We start from the raw sequence: 17,155 nt of genomic DNA on the forward strand, positions 1-17,155 counted from the left end.
TAAACAGTCATCAGCTTGCAACCTTCCACAGAGCCCATCTCTCCCTGACAGTGCCTGGTCTCCAGCTTGCCAATAATAATCATTTCAGCTGTAATTGATGGCTTCATCTAATGAGGAGACCGTGGTCTAAAAGTCATGAGGCTCAGCCTTCACTGGTACAGGCAGGTCCCCCTGACTTACTGCAAAGAAACACAGCAGGCTTCATCAGACGAATAGGATAACCTGACACAGTTTTGCAGTTAAACATCGGTGCTCCTGGCCCACAAAGTGGGCAAGACATTTACATTCAGGGGCACATGCAAAAAGGCATGGTTATGTGGTCCTTATCAAAGAATTTTCTTTCAGACCCAAATCTCTAGGGTGAACAAATTGAGTCTCACATTTATATCAAGACTATTTTGGAGAAGGGATCCTATCTGTCTCATTTTCCTCTATCTCTCCAGTGTGTTTTAAAGACCTGCCACAGTAGATGATCAATAAACATTTGTTGAATGGATGATTGACTGAATGAATGGCTTATTTCTGTAGGACTTGGAAATAACTTCAGTGCAGCTATAAAAGCAGGATGTGGGCTCCAGTCCTGCCTCTACCACTAATGAATTGTAAGACCCTAAGAATTTGATCCCCAGCACTGCTAAATAAATAAAAAACAAAACAAAACAAAAAGACCTTCAGGAAATTACTTCAGTTCTCTATACCTTACCTTCATCACTATAAAATGGACATAAAGCTTCTGTTTCTCAGGGTTGTGAGGATTAAATGTGCTAATATACATGGAGTGCTGAGAACAATACTTAAAGCATTATAAGGGGGCAAAATGTGAGCTCTGCTGTGGTTAGGGTTATGGATGTGTACATGTACTGAATGCCGGCATGTGCCAGGCCCTGTGCTTGGTGCTTTACACATGCTGCTGCTATTTTAAATCCTTTGTGATGGTGTTTTCATTTTAATGAGGAATAGTATAAAAAAACCAATGAAATTCCCAACAGTATCTCATGTAATCCTCCCCACTTCTGGACATGACAGATAGCATTATTCCTGTGTTAGAGATGACGACTGAGTTGGTGACATGCTCACATAAATGACAGGTGTGGAGCAGAGCTGGGATCTACCTCTGGGTCATCTGATGTCTGTGTGTCCTCTACATCTGCTACTCTGCCTCTGAAATGTGTCTCAGCTCACTTTGAACACTAGCAAGGTCCCCAGTCTGCAGCCCTGCACTCCGCCCCAGTCCCTTGCTCCCCACTGCTTCTGGTGCACCCATCACACTTACTCTGTCCCAGAAGACCATGTGACTTCCACCTTTCTTCTATGCACCATTTGTCTCTTCTGCTAGAAGTTCAGTGCTACAAGCACAAGGATCTTTGCTGTTTGGTTCCTTGATATACTCCAGGGACCTAAAAAGTGTTCAGTAAATCATAGCACTCAGTATGTGTTGAAGAAGGAAAGAAGGGAAGAAGGGAGGGAAGGGAACCAGAAGGAGGGAAGGTGGAAAATGTCTCCCAACCCTCCAGCAGTCTTTGGTCCCTGCATGGTAGGATCTCCTTTGGGTTAACTCTTTCATCATTCCTGTGGGGGTCCAGATGTCCCCTGACTCCCAGGCAGTCATCCCTGCAACACGGTGTAGCTAGAGATAGGGAAGGGAGGCAGCAGGCAGAGTTAGGGAAGACTAATCTCAGATAGGGAAACACTGGGATGGGGTGGGGGTTAGCCTGCTGGGAGTTCAGGAACCATCAAAGAAATGGAGGTGGAATTCCATGAGTCCTTGGTGCCTTGATCAGCACATGTTCATTCTAGTATTTGTTGGTTTGGGAGCTGGCATTTTCAACCAGGATCTGTGTCACTATACCTAGCTACGGGCTGTAAAGGTTTGATGCCTCCTTTATCTGGAAATTTACTTGAAATCTACCTTCATGCTTAGCAAGATAAAATATGTTATCCGATTAATTTAGATCAATTAATTGATTGTTTTTGTAATTATGGGATTACTCACCTAGCAATCAGAAGATTACTTTGAAGTAATAAAAACACCACAGACAATGAAACCTATCCAGGCTGTGTGGGAAATGTGCATTTTTTTCTCTCTCTCTCATAAAACTCAATCTTGTATTTCTTAGTATTGAATAAGTAGAAGCAATCACACATGCTTGGTGGTTTTGCTGAATGTCCCCAGTCTTTTATAGCACCTCCCGGCAAAGCAGCAGCCAGTGATTACCAAGCCTCAGAATGTGCTCTAAGGGGAACTCGTTCTGCCATTGAAAATATTTTCTAAAGGCATAACTCATTTTGCCTTTAACCATGTTTTCTTTCTTATTCAAAGTTACTTAGGACACCACTAACAGCAGAGCTCATGTTTTCATGCAGACACATGAATATGCAAATACAAAGACTTGGCGGAGACAGACAGCCATTTACAGAGACTTGCTGGAGATCACTTGCAGGCACCCTGAGAGATGCCTCTGGCCAGATGCAAGGTGCCATTGCAGCCTTTCTTTGTAAAATGCCCCATTTCTGTAGCTATTAAACCAAAGGTGCATTGAATCTCTGAACACCTCTAAAAGGCAGACGTGGGCTTTCTGGCTGTAATAATACCTATATGTTATGGTTTAGATCTAGAATGTCCCATAAAAGCTTCATGTGTTCAGAGGTGGAATTTTTGGAAGGTGATTGGATCCTGGGAATGCTTTACCCACCAGTGGGTTGATCCAATGCATTCGTAGCTGAATGTACTGTTAGGAGGTAGGTCTAGTTCAGGAGAGGCCAGTCACTGGAAGGGTGCTTCTGCCTCCCTGGCTCCTCCCTCCTTTCTCTGCTTCCTGACCACTATGACATGAGCAGCCTCCTCTGCCAGGCCCTTCCACCATGCACTTTCTGCACTTCAGCCAACCAACAATGACTTAAACTTGTCAAACTATAGGCCAAAATAAACCTCTCCTCTTTTAAGTTGCAGGTGTCAGGTATTTTGTCCCAGAAACAAGAAAGTGACCAAGACACTATACCTTTAATAGAATGAAAAATCCTTAGTTCTTCCAACCTTTCTACAAAATTCCTACTCAGCCATTGAGACCCACCTGAAATGCCACCTTCTCTTCTATGTTCTCATATAAATTTGTATTTCCCTTTTATGAACATTATCATGAAGTATGAATCATTTCTCCCCATGCATTGTCTGTGAGTAGCTCAAGGACCAGACTTATGGTTTATTCAATTTTTTGTTGTTTTTCTCCCTTTCTGCTAATATCATTTAAGCCTTGGAATGGAGAGGGCTATTTTAGTTTTAAGTCCTTGGTTTGAATGTCATATTCACACCTTACTGGATGTGTGACCTTAAGCAAAAAACTTAAACTTCTAGAGCCTCAAATTCCTTATCTATGTAACAAGAATAATGGTAGCACATGCATAGCAAGGCTGTAATGTATGTAAAAAGGAAAACTAGCCTAGGAAACTTCTGTATAATTAGGTTTTCTAAAATACATGCATGTTCACAGACAACACCATCCAGGTATGGCTGCAAACATGAATTCACATACAAACATATATGTGTACTGTGTATATAGTCATGTACATGGATATGTATGAAATATGTATGTATCTAGACCTTAATATATTCACAAGCCCATTTAATTACATATAAACATTCATGAATGTATTTATAATAATAGGCGTATTCATGTGTATATGCATGTATAAGCATAAATGTGTATGCAAATTTTTGAACATATGCATGCATGCATTTATATATAACTATAAATGCGTGTATATACTAATGTACGTGTACATGCATGCCTTTAAATATAACTATATCCGTATGTGTATGAATATTTCATCTGTGTTATATTCATCATCATTTCTCCTTGGAGGCAGCTAGAACCCAGAGTGTGAATTTCACTGGGGCATGTGTACAGAAGCAATGGATTTAGCAGAAATATATTCCAAAGAGAGTGAATACACTGAGATCAAAAGAGCTGCATGTCAGGATGCTGAACCAGGAGGGGTGGACCCACCCAGATGACCATGGGGTGCAGGGCTGGATGGATACTTACAAGAGGATCCTTGCTCCAAGGTCAGAGTCATAGTCAGAAAAAGGAATGGCCACCCACCATGGTCTTGGTGGAGAAGAGGTGGATAGAAGTCACAAAAGAGGCAGGCACACTGCAGAATGGCATTTCAGCATTCTCTGTGCAACAAAACTTAGCTGCGCTCTGACCAATGCACTTGGTTGATTTATTTCCACCCTTCTAGGGTGGATTCTTGCCTTTCTCCTTTACATCATGTATTCTGCTACTCTGGAGCACCCCTAAAGTATGTGCTGTCTCCATTTGTAGCAACATCACACCTTTGCTTACAGGAGTTCAAGAGAGCAGAGATTAGGGCTTGTGCCTTGCTGAGCCCCACAGGAACTCAGCAGGGGGCACTGATGGTGATGATGCCAACACTGATGACAACATAAAGACCTTACTGATGGGCTTGGGGCCTACAGTTTTCAATGACTTTCACTGTGCCCTTGCTCTTCCATTGTTCTTTCTTACTCTGTGGGTCCTCCTGGGGCTCCCTCAGTTACACCAGGCACCCTCTATCCTCCCTTTCCTGGAGGGACTGTGACCCTGCCTGTACCCTTCATTTCTTTGCTTCACTCAGGACTTAGTTCAACGGTCAGTTTTTCAATGAAACCTTCCCCAGGCACCTAGTATGAAGTTACAAGTGTCCCCCAGCTCTAGTGCCCTTTCTCTCCACCTGAGGCTTTGCAGACCACACCCACAGGCACCCCCACACAACCTTCCCTTAACCAGAATCCAGCCTGTTTCTGGCAACAGTGCCCCAGACCAAGGCTTCCCAGCATTCACTTACTGTCATCACTCTGTAATACATTTCTTCCTACTCTGAAACAAAACAGTATTGTACTTTATCAGTCCTAAACATGTGTGTTGCATTCAGAAAGAACAATATTTTCTTTTTCCCAATAGTCATCTGTGGTGTTAAACTGCATATAATTAAATTAAAAGCATCCATGAACTATCTGAAATGTAATGGTTTGAACAAACCTCAAATCACTGTAATTAAAGCTTTTGAGACTTCTCAGTATAATGAGTGGCCAACAAATGGTACCCAGCAAAGTGACAGTCTACTCTTAGGAACACTACTCATCCCAGGAGGTCTGCAAAGGATACTCAGGACTGGAGGAGAAAGAGACTACAAATGGAGCTGTATCCTAAAGCATTTGGGTGCAGAATTTCAACTAATCACTTTGCCCAACTGATTTCCTTTTGAAATTAGTGTGCTCTGATGAAAGCAGCTTGTTTCTGAAAGTGGAACTAATAGCTAACATTTATCAACCAATGTCCAGGTTCTGGTCACTGTTCTGAGCACTTGACACATACACAGCTCATTCACTCCAAACAACCCCTCCCTAATCCCCAAAGTATGTGCCGTTGGGCTGGGCATGCAGCTCTGCAGTACATCACTTCCCTAGCACATGCAAAGTCCCAGGTTCCATCCTCAATATCATAATAAAAAGAAAGAAGTATATACCATTATTATCTCTGCTATGGAGGTGAGGAAACTGAGGCACAGGGCAAAAGACAAGCCAATGTCTCTGATCCTGTTACCCTTGACCTGTGAAGCCATGAGATGGATGTTCACTTTCTGCCCTCACTGGGGTCTTTGGCTCTTCTTCCACTTTTACCTGAGCTTAGGCTTTGCAGCCCCTGGTCATGCTGAGCTGGCTGCTGACCAGCCAAAGCTTCCTTGTATCCCACTGTGCACTACACAGGGCTGCAGGGTGCTTTCAGCCGAGAAGAAATGAGTATTTAAGTGAGATCTCTGGGCCAGTAAGGATGGGGAAAACCAGAGTGTTTATTCTACTCTGGCTCAGCAGGACACTTGTGGCACAAGGCTAGGTAGCAGGACCCCACATACCAAGAAATTCCCCAACGGACACCAGCTGGGGTGTGTTCTAGTTCATTCCGACACTGTCACCTACAGAATAAGTCAGATCCCACAGGTTGAGGATGCAGTCCCAGAAGAGCCCCCCACCCCATCAGAAGTTAGTCAAAAGTCCATACATGACCTGTGCTTTTGACAACCAGCTATAAATCAGATTTCCACAACCTGTTTGGGTGTGACTAATTTATACATGTGTGGACTCAGGAATCTGGTTTCAGTGATGAAGGCTTGGCCTTCTGGGTCTCACAGCCTCCAAGGGAAAGGAAAGAGATACATCAAGCCTGAGCCAGCAGCCTGGGGCTGGCACGGCCAAAGCACCAAAGTGAATGGCCACAGCAGCCTTCACAAGCAGTCACCTTTTTCGAAGCCTTTTATCTTAACCCCAGGTAGCTCTGAGCGCTATCTATAGCGAAGCACTTTCTACACTTAAAAAGAGCCTGTCAGCTAATGCCAGTTCTGAGCCTTTTGATGCTTAGGAGGGTCCACATCAGTCAATAAAGCTTTAGTCTCTGCATCTTAAGAGGCATGCAACTCCAGCTGGATGTGGAGGTCAGAAACAGGGTGTGGAAGCCTGAGGGATACCCTGGTTCTGACCCCAGGAAGAGGGGTCAGAACCCCTCCACCTCTCCACCTCTTGGAAACCCCAACCAATCTGTGCCCTGGATCCTTTCCCCAAGAATGGTGTCCTTGTTTGCTGACCATGCAGATCCTTTATCTGTTCTGGCTGGATCATGTCTCCCTGAATTCCAATTTATTAATTTACTTAGGAAAAATCAACAGAACACTCACAATTTCCATCTTACTTTACCCCACATTTCCCTACATGCCCCACAGATGTGTGAGGTCCTTCAGTCATAAGGTACCGGAAACCACCATCAGGTGCTTCTGAGACTGAGATTTGCGCCCTCTCTGGAGGCCCAGCTGAGTCCTTGTTCTACCAGTGCAGGACCTGGGGTGGATCACTGCTTCTCTGAAACCACAGAGGACCAACTATCTCTAAGATGAGGACCAATGAGAGCAATCTCTTCAGTAGTTGCATTGCTCTGTCAATCAGTCACCATTTGTCTCTTCAATACTTACTTCTCCCTATGTTTTGAAATCTATCCATTCTTCCCTTCTCAGGAGCTTTCTACAGTCACTAAGTCCTGCTTTCCCATGTATCTTTACCTTCACTTTCTCAAATGGATTCTTCTTACTGCAAGAAGGATCTCTCCTATTGCAAGAAAGGAAGGTAGGAGGGAGGGCTGAGAATCATATCCCAGAATTGCTGGCTAAGGCCACAGCCTGGAGTGAGCCAATACCTCCATTCATGGCCACATTACTTACAACACCTTGTCAAAGGGACATCTCTCTTTCAGGGTCTCAGGAGACCATTTTAGTGGGTTCTCTAAATACTCTGAGTTCCTCTTTGTTGAGAAGACAAAGTTCCTAGGGTTCAGCAGAAACTTTCCCAAGCTTTCCCCTTAGGTGTACATCTCCCTTCCTGTCAGGATCCATTCATCTTCCTCCTTTTGGCTCACATGTATTTCCTCTCTTCCTTTAGCAAATAAAAAGGACAGGTATGGCTAATGAGCTGCTGTCCTGGGCTCTCAACCATCCCATTTCTGCTTATTGCAGGCAATTCTCTTCTTGAACTATGTGCACCGTTGCATGCAGATTCAAAAGATTGTCTCCAGATAACGTTTCATGTAAATGGGGAAAAGTGGGCACCATGTCCTCAGCTTGAAGTGGAAAATGTTTCCTCTTTCATTCAATGACCCAGGGCTGTCAGCAACTAAGTAATTCCTAATCACTATTGGCAAACATGAGAGGGTGCCAGGACACGGGCAATGGCAGGCTTCCTCTTTGAGAGACGCTGCCCTTAATAGATAGGCTTATAGAGAGCAAACTCACATGTCTTAAAAGCAAGTCAATGTATCAGTTAATCAAAAACCTGTCCCTTTTTTTCTTAACAGGCACCTTATGTGTATCTTGAGAAAGCTGTAAATTGTGCTAATCCACTCCTTTTACTGCTGTCCAGAAAGAATTATTTTTGTTAATGGTGTGGTAAATCAGGAGACTTGTTAGTGAAACTGCTCAGAAAATGGGTCTTGAAAATGAAAGCTATAATATTTGTCAGATTTCCAAATTCCCTCTTGGGAACAAAGATGGTAACTGTAACATATTTGCTAAATTCCATTACTTTAATACATTTATGTTGCTTGAGATATGGGATACTAAGGAAGGTACGTACATAAATCAAGGGGAAAAACATAAAATGAAATCCAAAGATAGATATTATGGCTGTAAATTCAGACCTGATTTCAGGGTTAGTATTCTGATAGATTTGAGCATCACCACTTACATGCTTAAACAGACTGCTTAGCCTCCTTTATACCACCAAGTGAATCTTAATGATAATGTGATCTAACACCCCTTCCACTCCAGTGTCTCCAAGTCAAATCACCCATGACATCCTCATCGAGAAGAAACCCTGGTGTTCCTTCATGTACTATAATTCTTTTCTGGAGGAAAGTAGCACAAGAGGTGCTCAGACTCACCTGTGATCAGGGACATGTGCATGAAAAAATAATGTAATAATTGCATGGCCAGTGTTTCAAATTTGATGACATTAAGCACTAGTGACAGTATAAAAGAAGTAGATAGTTTCATACAATGGTGGGGGTAGTGAATATTATTTGGCACAGGTGTTTGAAAAGGTAATTTGGCAGGATCTTTAAAAGTGCATAGGGCCAGGGATATAGCTCAGCGGCACCCTGCCTGCCTGGCAAACAGAAGGTCCTGGGTTCAAGTCCTAGTACCAAAAAACTGGATATATGTACATATATACACAGATACATATATACACACACATATATCATAGGTTTGTACACACATATGCTATGTATAAATGTATGCTTACATTTTAAAATCTATCCAGAAGAAACATTATTATGTGTGAACATATGGACAGGTCCCAGTGTGCTACTATAGGATCATATTTAATACTGAAAAATAAAAGGGAAAGGGTTGAATTAATTCATTTACAGGAGGCTACACCATGAGCATAATCCAGCAGCTAATGTGAATGAGATATTTCCATGTGTACTAACACAGAAACATGCATTGATGATTGAAATGTACTCTAAGAAGGGAGGCAATAAGTAAGTGAGGTTGTAGAAGTTTATCTGTGGTTATCAAATTATTAGTGCTCTCTGGCGCAAATGCCTGGGTGAAAGTCTCAGTAGTGTCACTCACTTTACTGAGTGAGTTAGGCAGTGTGTTTAGCCCCTTTGTGTATTGATTTTCTTCTCTACAAAATGGGGATAAACACCTTCATTCTGTGTAAACATGTCTAACCTGTGCCTAGCATACAGCAGGTGCTCAGAAAGTACTCTGTACCTCTCCTTTGTCACATGATCTTGCAAAGAATATTGTAATATGCTCCAGGATGGAGAAAAAGTCTTTTTTCTGGTGGCTTTTCTCAAAAAGCTTGTACCCACAAACTCTCCTCTTGTTGATCCATCTTATTTCATCTTTCACTTGTCTGCTGTAGGATTCAGCACTGATAGCATTGCAGAAAAGCAGAAGGCATTCAGAGACAGCTTCTGACCACAAAATCAAATGATATTATATCTGTAATTCCCTGGGAAGTAGACAGAATGATATCAAAGGCTGTTAGATCTTTTTAACAGAAATATAGGGAGTGGGAGATCCTAGCAAATGAGCTCCATTATTTCAAAGAGGATGAATATAAATCATTTCACGCATGCAGTAATTGAACAGTTCTACAAACCTGAGGAGAAATAAAGGGGTTGTTGGAATTGCCCCTTCTTACTTCATTTTGCAAATAATGAAACAAACACAGAAAGGTGATAGGGTTTGCCTGAGGTCACTGAGCTAGGTAGCTGGAGATCAAACTCAGAACCTAGGATTTTTTTATTGTACGTTTTCCTCTCTGCCCATCTTGCCCTTTGCCTAGAGCTCAGTAAGAACTGCATTTGAGAGATGCTATATTGGAGAATATTCTGCTTCCAGCTAATAAGTTGACCTTGGATAATAAGCAATTCCCTTTGATCATTATAAGGAAAGGACACATGGTTTGAAAATGACCCAACATATCCTTGAGAACTACGTCTCAAGTTCAAGAGAAACTAAATAAAGGATGCTAATAAATCCACAAGAACTATTTCTGTGGATCCAATTGCAAATATTTACCCTTTAACCATTATTCTCCACGTACAAAATACTTAATTGTGGCTTTTCAGGAGTAAATTTGGGATTTAATTGTTTCTTTCACTATCTATCAGAAAAATGAAGTGCCTATTTCCTCTTTGCATCATAAAAAGCCTTTCCCTTGAGTTCAGAAGAAGAATCACCATGTTGCACTCATGGTTCCATCTCTCAGGGATCTTCAGTGGGAAACTCAAGACCCGGTGTCACATTTTCCTAAGTGGCTGTGCTCCTCTGATTCTTCTGTGGAGTTAAATATTATCTCTCTCTCATTCACTCCCTTTGAGAATTCTGTGCTGCCCCCCGCCCTTGACCTCAGAATCCTCCATTTTTCTCACTCTGTCCTTGCCAGCCTCCAAACCTGTCCCCATCAAATCTGCTACTCAAATTATGGCAGAGAATATCTCACATCCTCGGTCAACACATAGCTTACTTTTCCTCCCTGGAAAAACAATCATAAAATTTCAACTCTTCTTCTTCTCTTGGGGGTGGGGGGTGGGGGGTGGGGGTGGGGTGGAGAAAGTTGTTCATTTGAAAGGATTAAAACAAATAAAAGCATTTATATAGCAGGCTTCTTACAATGTTGCATTTTTATATAGCATTTGAGCATTAACTGTAGGAATAAATCTGGAAATATTTGATGTCAGTAAAAGCAATTTAAATCTTTTGGTAAAAAAAATAAAAGAGCCTGCTCCCAAATGTAAAAGATTACACTTAGAAAGTAGGTGTTACTTGGCACTTAGGCTGAAAACTTTATTGGTCTTGCCTCTAAAGACAGCCACTTCCTTTGCTACCTCTAGAGTGCATCCTCTTGATTGCTATGCCCACATCTGATCGCTCCTTGCTGGAATATGCTAGAGCACATTGCTCTTTGCGAATTTCATCTTACATGTGGGTTTTTCTTCTTTTTCTTTTTTTCTTTACTATGTCAGAATGAAAGCACTGTTTCTCCATGGACCTCAAATTTCACTGCTGGAGAAACATAGCCACATTTCATTCATCATTGTTCCATATGAATTTCAAGACAAATATACAAAGCCTCCAACTCTCACTGCCTGAGAATGTTTGGGAATCATCTCTGCTGAAGGAAAAAAAATATTTATTCAAGTGAAGTTCCAATGAGGCAGTCTGCAAGAGTGGGCAAAAATTAATTAAGATCTTCTGCCAATTTTCCTCTACCTATTGCCCCAATTCTCATTGGTAATTACCTCAGGAAAGAGGTAATGTTGCAAAAGAAAGAAAGAATGAGTGAAAGAAAGAAAAAGGGAGAGAAGGAAAGGGAGAGAGAGAAGAGATAGGTCAAGAATAAAAAACTTCAGAATTTTTAAAATCCAGTTTCTGGATTTAAAAAAGTATTATTTTGTAACAACCTATGTTTTTGTATTTCAAATTCTAATTCTTAGTGGAATCTAGGTATAAAATTTGTATTTTCATTCTTAGATAGGGGAGCATGGACTAGGTCCAGGGCACCCCAGGGAGCTTGACTGGAAGGATAAGAAGGGACACAGCAGACATGTAAATGGGGAAGATGCTGATGGTTCCCTGCAAACAAAAAGAACAATGCTGTGTTTTCTCTCTGAGATACAGCACTAAGCCCACCTCAGAAAGGAAGCAATAGAATGTTCCCTGCATGCTTTGCAGGGCTGAAAGAGTAGATTAAGGGCTAGCAGATTCGAACTAGTATTGGGCTTGGAAAGAAGAGAAGATGGAAGACTACATGGGTTCACCAACATGTCAGTGTATATCAGAAGGCCCACCATCTGCCACATGCCTTGTGAGCTCAGTGGAAATTTAAACCTAGGGATTTGGAAGGCAATGGACAGGTTAGGGTAAAGTTTCCACTGAATAGTAGGAAGGGTGATCAAAATAAAAAAGTCCATACAATGCTAAAAGTAAGAGAGAGTTGTCTTATTTGCACACCAGAGTTTGCAAACAGGGAATTGGTACCATCTGCATACCTTCACATTTTTATATGATTTAGTTTAGCATGCTTATGACAGACTGGCAAAGCTGCACCTTTGAGATAGAACTTGGACTCTCCCAAGACTTCAATCCACAAAAGCTCTATTAAAAATCACCAGACTATGAGAAAAGTACCAAATCAGATTCTCACGCTCAGTCCCCAAATTACATTTCCACGAAGTCTTATTGACTTTGACTCTGGCTCACGTAATGACATGCCATCCTGTCATGCACATATTTGAGCATCTCCCACTGCTGTCCTGAGCTCTCTGCCAGTGGCCCCAGTCCCAGGCCCACGCAGACCCCCGATCTACATGCTGTTATCCAGCCCAAACACATGCCTCTGGAAGTGTGCTCATTGCGTCCTCCTACATCTGTTTCTCTAGTAATAGCTTGAACCAGAGCTGCTGCTCTGCACAGCTGAGATAAGCCGAGGACTGACTTTGGACAGCTATAGGATTTAATCATGAAATGAGGAGAAAGGCCAAAGACCCCACAAATGTACAGTTACTTTGCTCTTGAGCATCACCAATCAACTTTATAATGCAATCACTGTCTATTCTCCACTTGTCCTCCTCCCTCTTGGGTTTCAGGACCCATCTATCTAAATATACTGTGGTCAAACTACAGAAAAGGACACTGGATGTGGCAAAAAGTGGGAAGGTAGAGGCTGTCCAGTAAAGACACATTAAAAGTGGAAGCATCTCCACACTTTGATCTCTGTAGCAAACTCCTGGGATACTTCATGGTACCTGTGGTCTACTGTGATGATTTTCCTCATTTTCCTTCATGTCTCTGGATGGGGAAAGATGGACCAGGGGAGAGATCATTGGGTATCTTCTGAAAAATACCAATGAGTAATTCTGCTTAAAACAGGAAAGAAACTGAATGGAGGCAAGTGGAAAACCAAATCTGAGGAATTTGTGAACATTCTTTAGTATCTTAGATTATTTTTCTAAATTTCTTTATATGTGTTACAGTATATAAACACATCTTTTACTCATTAACTGTGCTGCGGGTCATCAATTCATATTTTCTTCCCTATTGAATACTTATTCTGGAAGGCTGAGTTCAATCATATAGCTTTATCCTTTGCTGTGTACCAAGTGAGCAAGGAACAAGAAGGTTATACCAATTATAGAGTGTCCATTCTGTACTCTACATGGGGCCAGGCATTTCCTATACAGAGTGTTGCCTAATCCACAAACTGATCCTACAAGGCATATTTATCATATGGGGAAAGTAAGGGAGAGGTTCACATGGCAGAATGGAGGTTCACACTCAGGATCATCTGATGATATGAAAAATCAAAGTTTTCTCTTCAAACAATTTTATCAAGTATTCAAAACAAATTGTACATGCTTAATGCATATAATTTAATGAGTTTGATATGTGTCTATAATCATGATACCATCACCACAGTCAAGATAATAAACATATTCATTACTTCCAAAAATTTCCGTGGTGTGTGTGTGCTGTGAGAATCCCTAGCAGGAGCTCAACACCCTCCACTTTCTAAGCGCATGATACAGTACTGCCAACTACGGGCACCACGTAGTACATCAGACCTCTAAGGCTTTTTTGTCTTTCATATCTGAATCTATGCCCACTGAGCAACAACTTCCCCTCCTTTCTCCCTTTCCCCTGGCCACTACTTACTCTCTGCTCCTATGAACGTCAGCACTTTAGGTTCCTCATATAAGTGGAATCATGCAGTTATCTGCCCTTCTGTGACTGTCTTATTTCACTTTGCATAGTATCTTCCAGATCCATCCATGCTGTCACAAATAGTAAGATTTCTTCCACTATTAAGGCTGAATGATACTCAATTATATGAAAATACCACATTTTCTTTATCCTTATTTTTATCCTAAACCACACCTGAAAGAGTTTCATGGATTATAGGAGGATTTGCACTGTTTTCTAAATTTCCATATAAGAGAAAATTATGAGAAATTCACATCCTGTCTCATATAAAAACTTGAGTCTGTGCTGCTCAGAGATCCCAAATAAATGTTGGGTTTGAGCTATGGATGTGATACAGTAAACTGGGCAGAGGATACTTTTCCTCTTCAGAATTCTGTGATGAAGAAGATCCAATAGGCAAGATGGAATGGACATACATTTTCAAAAATATAAATAACAATTTCCCCTCAAGGAGAATTATTCAAAGTTGAGATCTTGAGATCATTTGACATCTTTTCACTGTCTACATATTCAAGAGCTACTCCAGCACTAAGAACCACATAAAGATGCAGCTTCACAAGATGAAGCTACTTACCAATAGCTCATCATGAGTTGAAAATATTGTCACAAGTCAGAATGCATTCAACACCTACCTACCAAACATCACAGCCTAGAAGTACAGCACACTGTGGAATATAAGTGATTTACCTACATGATCTGGGGGTCTACTGGGAGTTGTGACTTGCTGTCACTGCCCAGCTTTGCAAGACAATATCAAACCATATACCATAGTTCAGACCAAGAATATTCCCCCAATGCCTTATGTACAAATAGATGGCACTTTTGGAAGATGATTGAATCAAGGGGTGATATAGCAGTTTTGCTGTTAGGTGGGGTCTGGTCAGGAAAGGTGGGTCACTGGGGACATGACTTGGAGAGTGTATCTCTCTTCCTTCTTTCTCTTTACTTCCTGGTTGCCATGACAGGAGCAGCTCTCCATCAGTCCCTCCCACCATGCCATTTCTGTATTTAAGCTTGCCAAATGTGGACGGTAACTACCGAAGCTGGAAGCCAAAGTAAACCTCTCCTGGTTTCAGTTGAGAGTGTTAAGTATTTTGTTCCAGTGACAAGGCACACACATCATTAGTCCAGGAACAGATCAAAATTCAAAATGCCAAATACTGTTTCCACTTTCTAGGACTTTTGCATCACCATAAAGTCAAAAAATATTAAGTTGAAACACCGTAAATCAGGAACTATCTGTAACTCAGAAGAACATGGCAGCTGAGTTGATAGTCATGTAGACTAACCCAGGCATCAGCGAGAGGCTGGTTTAACAAACATAAAGCAAACATTTCAGTGCAATCTCTGCATTTTCAAAAAGCTAGAAATGCTGGTGCTGCCTGAGTTCCAAGGCTTGGCTCTGCTTCTACCACAGGTTAGTATAGGGGTGGGGAAAGCCAAACAGGGATCAGTGAATCCATTCCAGGAAGTCAAAGGGATGATTTAGAGCTCCTGACATTGCACAGGCCCTCCATGGGCTTATTTCAAAGTGAGCGGGAGGCCAAAGGTGAAGTGCCCAGACAAGAATGATGGAGACAGAGAATCATCTGTCTCTACTGGGAAAGTCACTCAAGCCTATTCCTTGTCAAATTCCAGCCCAAAGAGGGAGGTGGAATTGTGCATGAACATTTTAGTGAGGGTTGCTGTTCACTTCTCTCCAGTACACTGAGTGCTAAAGCCGCATCCATGCAGTCCTCATTCCTTCATCCTCAGTGCACTCTTGTCTAATGTACACCTCTTAGAAGGTGCAGCCAGATGGAGGGAGGACGGGAAAAGGGGAAGAAGCCCCAGAGGGCACACCTGGAATGGAGGCACCAAGCCACATAAGGAGCTGGCTTCTGTGTGGGAGTGTTTCTCTTATTCTGCAATGCTGTAGGGATCTATCAGTCCCTAAGAGAGAACCACCAGAGACAAGGAGATCCTCTGGCCTTCTCAAAAGGACCTCAATCCCCCTTTCCTAGAAAATTTGGAATGGATAGCCATCTGTTTTGGCTCTTCCACTAGGAGCAGAAAAGACCACTCTGTGTATCTGAGGGGACCATCAGCTTCCCCAGGGTCAGATGCCAAGTTATCTGCAATGCTAACAGGGGGTGGCGGACTCAGATGTTGTGGCACCTATATCCTTTGACATTCACTGTTGTCACAGTGTCTGCATTCTTGTCAGAGCCCTAGGATGCTGCTTGAGGGCTTTCTATGACCACAGGAACATACTAGCTTTCTTCCTTAGCAGATTGGAAGCCTGTAGGAGCAGCCCTCACCAATGAGAAGGAGAAGGTAAATAGATGCCCCAGTGGCCCACCCTCAGGTGGACAGTGCTGAGACAGCCTCCATCTCCTGAGGTAATCAGTGGAGCTGGCCCACTCACTCATGGCAATTACATATCACTCATCTGCACTGCCTTCCAACCATTCCCTGGCTCACTCCTGCTCCTTCTCCAAGTTTTCTTGATCACTTCACAAATAATGACATGTACTTCAATCCTTTCATCAGCATCTGCTCTTGGGAACAGGATCTAAGCCCCTGGGAGTTGGCACAAAGGCAGACAACAAACTTTTAAAACTCATCTGTACCTCTGAAGGGTTGAAGGTTAAAGAACTATCAGAAGATGCTGGGGAAAAATATTGAAATTACTTGGAATCATTTTATATGCTATGTATGAATGAGCTGAAGAGACTAAATGAGCATTTCCAAGTTCCCTTCTCCAGGTAACTTTTGCAGGTTCCTTGATTGCTGATTCCATGCCTGGCCCTTCTTCTTGCTTTGAGTTAACCCAGCAGTAACATTGCTGACCTTGATTCTGGTTGCTCTTCTGACTTCACATCTGTGAACAGGGCTGAATCTGATCATTGTTGGCTTAATAGGAAGTCAAGAGGCAGAGCAATTCCTGTGTGACTGCACTGAACTAGAGGGCTCTGGAGATGAGGTGGATTTGGCAGGGGTTTTTCTCAAAGTATTTGGACCCAAAGGAGCTGCAAGTCTCTTGAGGAGCCTCCAGCCAGGCAACAAAGGGGGCAGGGATTTGTTAATTCATCAGCCAGGTTAATTGGAAATGGGCTGAAAGTATGTCAGGAGATGGGGGGGGCAAATGATTCAAAATGTATCTCAGAGGTGTTGGCGACTGTCTTTTTACAGCTCTGTGGGGTGAAGAATGAGTGTGAGTTCATAGGAAACTAAGCAGGTTTGGGCACTTGCTCTTTCTTAAATGAGCCCAACATACCACAGTTTTTAGACATCAAGAACTCTAAGAGATTGAATGTAAACATTCTAAACATTGGTTTTAATCTTTTCT

General features: G+C 42.2%; 1 protein-coding gene across 6 annotated transcripts in view; it reads right to left on the reverse strand.

The window, feature by feature from the left end:
* The window catches only part of Cdh13 (cadherin 13), a 1,170,900-nt gene that overhangs the window by 874,634 nt on the left and 279,111 nt on the right, over positions 1-17,155 (reverse strand). For 2 of the 6 annotated variants that reach the window (XM_087208617.1, XM_087208500.1), the window contains exon 1: positions 12,870-12,923. The exons of 3 other annotated variants lie outside the window; for them this stretch is intronic. In XM_087208617.1, the coding sequence (XP_087064743.1) occupies positions 12,870-12,908 (39 nt within the window). In that variant the 5' untranslated portion in view covers positions 12,909-12,923. Of the gene's footprint in view, positions 1-1,273; positions 1,398-12,869; positions 12,924-17,155 lie in introns of those variants that run through there. One more of the 6 variants, XM_087208576.1, reaches the window with a different exon arrangement.

Source organism: Heterocephalus glaber, unplaced genomic scaffold, assembly GCF_053883595.1.
Source record: "Heterocephalus glaber isolate CG9 unplaced genomic scaffold, H.glaber_assembly_v1.0 deba00000071, whole genome shotgun sequence".
Lineage (NCBI taxonomy): Eukaryota > Metazoa > Chordata > Mammalia > Rodentia > Bathyergidae > Heterocephalus > Heterocephalus glaber.